The sequence below is a fragment of the Tenrec ecaudatus genome, chromosome 8, assembly GCF_050624435.1.
Source record: "Tenrec ecaudatus isolate mTenEca1 chromosome 8, mTenEca1.hap1, whole genome shotgun sequence".
NCBI classification, from domain to species: Eukaryota; Metazoa; Chordata; class Mammalia; order Afrosoricida; family Tenrecidae; genus Tenrec; species Tenrec ecaudatus.
In genome coordinates, this window is record NC_134537.1 from 23,183,264 (window position 1) to 23,191,013 (window position 7,750).

At 49.1% G+C, this 7,750-nt stretch overlaps 1 protein-coding gene across 1 annotated transcript; it reads left to right on the forward strand.

Annotated features, from left to right (window-relative positions):
* The first annotated feature begins 749 nt into the window (after positions 1 to 749).
* SOX2 (SRY-box transcription factor 2) lies at positions 750 to 2,320 on the forward strand. Its single transcript, XM_075555608.1, has one exon. It carries the CDS (start codon positions 1,065 to 1,067, stop codon positions 2,019 to 2,021), a length of 957 nt encoding a protein of 318 aa, XP_075411723.1. The 5' UTR covers positions 750 to 1,064; the 3' UTR covers positions 2,022 to 2,320.
* The last annotated feature ends 5,430 nt before the right edge of the window (positions 2,321 to 7,750 follow it).

The following is a 7,750-nucleotide window of genomic DNA, read 5'->3' on the forward strand; positions in this document are numbered from 1 at the left end:
TATAGAGGAAAGTGCCCTCCCATCTTCCAACTTCGGGTCCGGGGGCGGGCTCCTGGGGAGGAAGCCGGCCGAGGGAAGCGCGCGCGGACCGCAGAAGCACCCCGGGACCGGAGTGGGGGTGGGGGAAGCGTTGCGGACGGGCGGGAGAACAATGACACACCAACTCTTGCACTGCCTGTTTCCTGCACGACTAGTTGGACAGTGGCCCTGAGCCACCCCCTCTGCCCGGCCCCACCACCGCACCTCGGCGGCCTCCCGCACCCCTTCTTCACGTCGGCGCTCCGCCGCAAAAAGTAAAGCTAGATGAAGTTTAAAGGAAGGGGGTGGGGGGCGACGCAGTCTTCGCACTGTTTACCCACTTCCTTCGAAAAGGCGTGTGGGGTGACCTGTTGCTGCCAGAGGGGATACAAAGGTTTCCCAGTGGCTGGCGGGCTGGCTGTGGGAGCCGCCTCCCCCCTCCGCTCGCCCCCTCCCTCCCCCGCGGGGGCCGGCGGCGCGGCAGGCCCCGCCCCCTTTCATGCAAAACCCGGCGGCGAGGCCGGGCCCGAGTGGAGGAGCCCGCGCGCTCTGATTGGTCGCCGGAAACCCATTTATTCCCTGACAGCCCCCATCACATGGATGGTTGTCTATTAACTTGTTCAAAAAAGTATCAGGAGTTGTCAAGGCAGAGAAGAGAGTGTTTGCAAAAGGGGGAAAGTAGTTTGCTGCCTCTTTAAGACTCGGACTGAGCGAGAAAGAAGAGGAGCGGGAAAGAAAAGGGGAGAAGTTTGAGCCCCAGGCTTAAGCCTTTCCAAAAAAATAATAATAGCAATCAGCGGCGGCGGCGGCGGCGGCGGGATCGGCCGGAGGAGGAGGGAAGCGCTCTTTTTGATCCTGATTCCAGTTTGCCTCGCTCGCTTTTTCCCCCCCAAATTATTCTTCGCCTGCTTTTCCTCGCGGAGCCCTGCGCTCCCGACACCCCCGCCCGCCTCCCCTCCTCTCCCCCCGCCCGCGGGCCCCCCAAAGTCCCGACCGGGCCGAGGGTCGGCGGCCGCCGGCGGGCCGGGCCCGCGCACAGCGCCCGCATGTACAACATGATGGAGACGGAGCTGAAGCCGCCGGGCCCGCAGCAAACTTCGGGGGGTGGCGGCGGCGGCAACTCCACGGCGGCGGCGGCGGGCGGCAACCAGAAGAACAGCCCGGACCGCGTCAAGCGGCCCATGAACGCCTTCATGGTGTGGTCCCGCGGGCAGCGGCGCAAGATGGCCCAGGAGAACCCCAAGATGCACAACTCGGAGATCAGCAAGCGCCTGGGCGCCGAGTGGAAACTTTTGTCCGAGACGGAGAAGCGGCCGTTCATCGACGAGGCCAAGCGGCTGCGGGCGCTGCACATGAAGGAGCACCCGGATTATAAATACCGGCCCCGGCGGAAAACCAAGACGCTCATGAAGAAGGATAAGTACACGCTGCCCGGCGGGCTGCTGGCGCCGGGCGGCAACAGCATGGCGAGCGGAGTCGGGGTGGGCGCCGGCCTGGGCGCGGGCGTGAACCAGCGCATGGACAGCTACGCGCACATGAACGGCTGGAGCAACGGCAGCTACAGCATGATGCAGGACCAGCTGGGCTACCCGCAGCACCCGGGCCTCAACGCGCACGGGGCGGCGCAGATGCAGCCCATGCACCGCTACGACGTGAGCGCCCTGCAGTACAACTCCATGACCAGCTCGCAGACCTACATGAACGGCTCGCCCACCTACAGCATGTCCTACTCGCAGCAGGGGACCCCCGGCATGGCCCTGGGCTCCTTGGGGTCCGTGGTCAAGTCCGAGGCCAGCTCCAGCCCCCCCGTGGTGACCTCTTCCTCCCATTCCAGGGCGCCCTGCCAGGCCGGGGACCTCCGGGACATGATCAGCATGTACCTTCCCGGCGCCGAGGTGCCGGAGCCCGCCGCCCCCAGCAGACTTCACATGTCCCAACACTACCAGAGCGGCCCGGTGCCCGGCACGGCCATCAACGGCACACTGCCCCTGTCGCACATGTGAGGGCTGGCCTGCGAACTGGAGGGGGCAGACATTTTCCCAGAAAGAAAAGAAAAGACAAAAAAAATTTTAAAACCCCAGGGCAATGGGAGGAGGGGGCGCGAAAGAGAGAGTCAGGGACGGCACGGAGAAGGAAGCCGCTATTAGCTCCACCAGGACCACCACCAAAATCCCATCACCATAGCAGATGACAGCCGCGAGAGAGACCACCAATCCCAGCCACGCTCACGCAAAGCCCGCGATGCCGTCCAGAAAACTTTTAGGAGAGATCGTGGACTGCTTTTTCGGGGACTATTTTTGTACAGAGAAAACCGGGGTGGGTGGGGAGGGTGCGGGAACGGACCTTGTATAGATCTGGAGGAAAGAAAGCTACGCAAAACTTTTTAAAAGTTCTAGGGGTACGGTAGGAGCTTTGCAGAAGAAAGTTTGCAAAAGTCTCTACCAATAATATTTAGAGCTAGTCTCCAAGCGACGAAAAAATGTTTTAATATTTGCAAGCAACTTTTGTACAGTATTTATCGAGATAAACATGGCAATCAAAATGTCCATTGTTTATAAGCTGAGAATTTGCCAATATTTTTCAAGGTGAGGCTTCTTGCTGATTTTTGATTCTGCAGCTGAAACTTAGGACCGTTGCAAACGTGGAAAGAAGAAAATTACTCAGATTTGGACATTTTAATGGTTTTTAATTTGTACAAAAGGATAAGAAATCGGAATAAGTACTGGCAAAACTATCTCCCGTGATCTTTAAAAGGGCAAAAGTTTTAGATTGTACTAAATTTTTTTAATTAACTTACTGTTAAAAGCAAAATGACCATGCAGGTTGACATCATTGGTAATTTATAATAGCTTTTGTTTTCCCAACTTTCCATTTTGTTCAGATAAAAGGAAACATGAAATTACTGTGTTTGAGATATTTTCTTATGGTTTGTAATATTTCTGTAAATTTATTGTGATATTTTAAGGTTCCCCCCCCCCCACCTCTTTTATTTTCCGTAGCTGTATTTTAAAGATTCGGCTCTGTATTATTTGAATCAGTCTGCCGAGAATCCATGTATATATTTGAACTAATACCATCCTTATAACAGGTACATTTTCAACTTAAGTTTTTACTCCATTATGCACAGTTTGAGATAAATAAATTTTTGAAATATGGACACTGAAATTATGCTTGAGTCTTTCATTTTCTTGGATAACACTGTGATTAGACGTAACTTCTGGGGGAATTCTAATAGTGTGCTCAGTCAAGAAAGCCAAATACCGAAAAGCCTCGGTCTTTCTAGTATGTGCTGTTGTTAATTGCAACAAATAAATGGCTGGATGATTAATTGAATACGTGCTCTAGAAAAATGGAATTGCCTATGTCCTCTCAAAGATAGAAACTAGAGCCATATATTGTAAATCCACCCCCTCCTCTGCTCCGCAGCATGAATAAGCATGATGGGGACTTGTACTTAAACTGATTTATGCCACTTGTTGCCAGAAAGGAGTCCGTTCTGAAATTTTTCATGTGGCTTAGCAGATGGGGTATTGAGCCAAATCAGAACCAGGCTGGCTGGTTTTGCTTTCGTTTTCTTCACAGCACAATGGCCCTTGGGAAGCCTGGGTTTAAGGGAAAAGGATGCTTCTTGTATCGGAATAATTGCAAACTAGACATGCAAAGTGCTTGTCTGCTGGGTGGGGGTTTGGATGACTCTGGCCCTGCTATTGTCTGCTAGGAAACAAGCGCTTGGCCTTCTTTGTTCTTTGACTTCATAAACTTTCTCCTCTACAATTTCTTCAGCTTAGTGGCCAGGGAAAGGCAAAGAGCGTCTTGCGAAGCGCCCCGACTTGTCGCGGCAATTTTTTTTTTGTATTATTTATTTTCTTTTTCTCCTGTCTCCCCTCCCTCCCTGCATTTTATTTCTTAAATTGGCAGCGCGGGTCCAAGCCTGTAGCCCCCAATCGGATAATCTCTGCAGCTGATAACGAGCAAAAGAGAAGCCAGGCAACAGCCATATTAAAGAAGAAAGCAATCAACTCTGAGGTAGATATTTTACTTTGTCCGGGCTAATCACATGTGGAGATGATCATGCTTGCGATCTGTTCACAGCGTTGTACTACCGTAGTAGAGGAGGGGGGGGGGGAGTGGGACGGGGGTGAGGTGGGTGCGGAGAAAGCACGCTTGGATTTGTTGTTTTCTTTTGCCCCAGGAAAGGTAAAGAAAGGACCTAGTTGCCCGCAGGGGGAACGGAAAAGTTGGGGACTCGCCGCGGTCTCTGATTTGGCGGAGCTTCTGCATCCCGCCAGCCCTGTGCTGCTGCGGCTGCAGCCGGAGAGATTGTCTGGGCCCAGGCTGGGTCTTTTCTTCCCACGTTACTCCTGGCCTCCTTTCATCCCCCCCACCAAAAGGGGCCCGGAACGCAGGGCCAGGTCTTTTTAACGGGGAACGTTTGCCTCCCCCCATTTCCAGAGCTTGTTGTGTCAACCTGCTACAACTTCGGAGCAGCTGGGATCCGGCTGCGCCGTCCGCCTTTGAGCCAAGTCGCCGCTGCAGTCACTCGTTCGTTTCCATCATCTCGCCTCCAAGAAAGTATTTCTCTGGGCCACCCCGGTGTCGCCAAGGCTAGGTCTGCACGGAGCTGTGTGGGCCTCTCACTTTTCTGGAGCCTATAGCACAGGGCCAGGCGGCATGCTTTCGGTAGTTTTGTTTGAATTTTTATTTCAGGTAGTAAGTAGCTCGTTGGTTTGTAGGTATGTCCCCCTTCTGTGTTTTCTGGGTTTGTTTTTTTTTCCCTTCACCGTCTCAGTTTTAAGGTAAGAGTGTACTGGGAAAGGACAATTATTATTCTAGTTCCCAATTCTAAGCAAGGCATTTTCCCCCCTAATTAATGCAGAAACTGAAAGAATTTCCCCTGGCCTGGCCAGCCATTGTAATGCAGATACGGATTATTCACGTGGTAATGAGCACATTCGACAGTTCTTGCTCACACATATGAATAAAAGAAACTTTGAATAAAGATCCAAATGATCTTGCTGGGGGGTGGAAGGCATATTCCAGGAATTTGAACCAATCAACTATATAGTGTATAGATTTGAAAAATAGAGAGGCATTAGAAATATGTATAGAACTCTATAGAGTAATTAGAGTAGACTATATACCCTGCCCTGTAAAAAAAATCGAGTGAGAGCCCATAAGGTCAGACAAACTAAAAAGCCACTTTGGGGGAGAAAATGCTCACGTTCAAAATTGTTTTTTCTTCAAGCCATATTTTCCAGATTGAACTAGTTGGGAATGTTTGCTACTGCACAAAACTCCCATTTTCATACCAAAAGGGAAAAAGAAAAACCAAAAAACTTTACCCTTCTTGATTCTCCCGCCTACAAATTCAATATATATTTTTAAAAAGTAGAAGTCAATATTGCACTTGCAAATATAAATTTTTTTGATAAATTGATTTTTTAAGGAAAATGATACATATATCTCATGACACCATTAATTTTATTGGGTTAAATGTACCCTGAAGGTATGCAGTTGTATGACTAGATTAATACTAGACAACTCATATTTCAGTGAGAATGTGATTTTCCAGAAAGGAGGTGGAGGCAAACCCGTAAACCTGTTCAGTCACCTTAAGTTCTTGCCCCTTTTCTCAGGGTAGACTTCTGCTTATTAAAAACCACACTCAATTTCCAGTCGGAGGGGGTGCATTAGAATTTTTCATTGACATTACATACAGCATGGCAATGGGCAGAAGGATGCGATTAAAGTTTGTACCTCGTGCAATATTTACTTTCACTTCTCCTCACCCCCCTCCTCCGTATTTTAAATAAAGAGGGTTCAAATATTTTGCTGAGCTGTGGGAGTAGATTATAGCAATGTTTCTTGCCAATGCTGGGAAGCTGGTATGATTACAAATGGTCCCAGGGGAAAGGGGCTCACATTAACCACTAAATGAATATTTGACAAGGACTCATTCCGAGGTATTCTTACCATAAATGTGTCCCTACTGGACTTTTCAAGGGTCAAAGAGCAACGCTTCAATTAATTATTTAGACTGCTAGTAGATTTGGTTATAATGGCTGTACTTATGGCTAGAACCGATACATTCTTACAGTAGGAAATCTCAAGAGAATCTTCTCCATCTGTACTGCCTTGGATTGAAATAGAGTCCCGGCATTCTAAAGCTGATTTTTATTTTTGCCCATAAAACCTTTTCCCGGGCTGGGGGAAATTATAGTCTCTCTTTCTATTTCATTGACGGGTTTTGGTTTGAAGAGAGGGTGGAGGGGGGACATAATTTATCTTAATTTCCACATCATGTCTGCGAAGGTCTTTGGGGGCCTTTCAATTGGAGGAGAGAGGGGAGGGTATTTATGTGTAATCTTTGCCTTTTCTAAGTGGAGATGTCACTGGATTTCAGAGACTCTGAATGTAGACAAGGATACATGATCCTGTTTGCCAGGAAAAAGCCAGGTTGGAAAGCGGAAGATGTGATAGGCTGAGCGCTCTGGGAGTAGTCTCAGTAAACTGGGGTGCAAGGTAGTTTCTCCACCTCAACCTAGTGGTACAGTGGGGGGGGTGCGTTTTCCATTTCTGCCACGTCATAAGTTCCTCTGCGGCACTAGGTACAGTAGTACAGTAGTAAGGTAGTGCTTTGGAGAGTGAGACTTGCTCGCTGACAATAATGTAAGTTGAATGAAGAAGAGATCAGCTGCGGGAGAGGGAAGGGAGGGAGTACGGGAAGCAGTAATTACAAACCCAATTCATTCAGCTTTTCAGAACTTTTGTTGTGGGAGCTGCCAGTTTCTCACATTAAAAAGAAGTGCTCAGCGCCTCAGGGGGACTAGAACTGCCGTTTAACTGCATCGTGATGGGGTCTTCATTTAGAGCCATTACAAGAAGAAAATTAAACAGTGCCTTTGTGTGCCCAGGGTTTACTTTTCCATTGCTAACAGTTTCTAGCTAACTGCTCTGAGATGGAAGTTTGAGCTTGGATGGCCTGCTAGTTGGCACCACTTAGTTATCCGTTGTAATGAGAGAGCTTTCGATACCATGCATTGTTTTCCTTTGCCTTGCTCCTTTTCCTGGAGAATTTCGCAGAACAGATCCTGATAGTTTGCTTTCTGGAAGAACTTTCCTGTGTCCTAAGCCAGCTTTTGCGGAGACTTTGGGTTGGCATTCCCCAACATCTCCCATCCTTACCTCAGTGCTTTAAATCATTTGCATCTCACTCCACTTCCTCGCCTGCCTGGAGGTTTCCAGCAGAATCTGGGGTTGGAGATAAAGGAAACATTTACTCCCCACCCCCCTTTGCTTTGCTTCTTCCCTGAAAGACAGGGGTGAGAAAGGAGAAGAGGAAGGGAAACTTTTGACCTTTATCGTGGATAAAGTCCAAAGGGACATGGCTTCCGGAGCTGTAGATTAAGAAGCACTGGAAGGTGCTTCCCAAAGGTTGAGGAACTGCCAAACCCCGAGACGTGGCTCATAAATAATTTTTAAATTCAAACTTCCCTAGAAACTTGATGTCTGACCCCTTTACCCAACCTTCCTCTCCCCTCTGTGCTCCATGCTGTTTAATTTCAGTCCTTGTTTTCCGTTTGTATGTTTGGCTTCGGTGGCATTTAAGAAATAATGAACTTGCTTTTTTTTTTTTTTTGGCTGAGGCTTACTTCTGGAAGGGTCGGGTGTGAAGAAGAGGCTAAGGTGTCTCGAGGCAGAGCGCTCTCTTTCTGTACGAAGGTCCAGATGG

Bases quoted from the DNA above. Each gene is read 5' to 3' on its own strand.
- SOX2 (XM_075555608.1), top strand. From the start codon at position 1,065: ATGTACAACATGATGGAGACGGAGCTGAAGCCGCCGGGCCCGCAGCAA.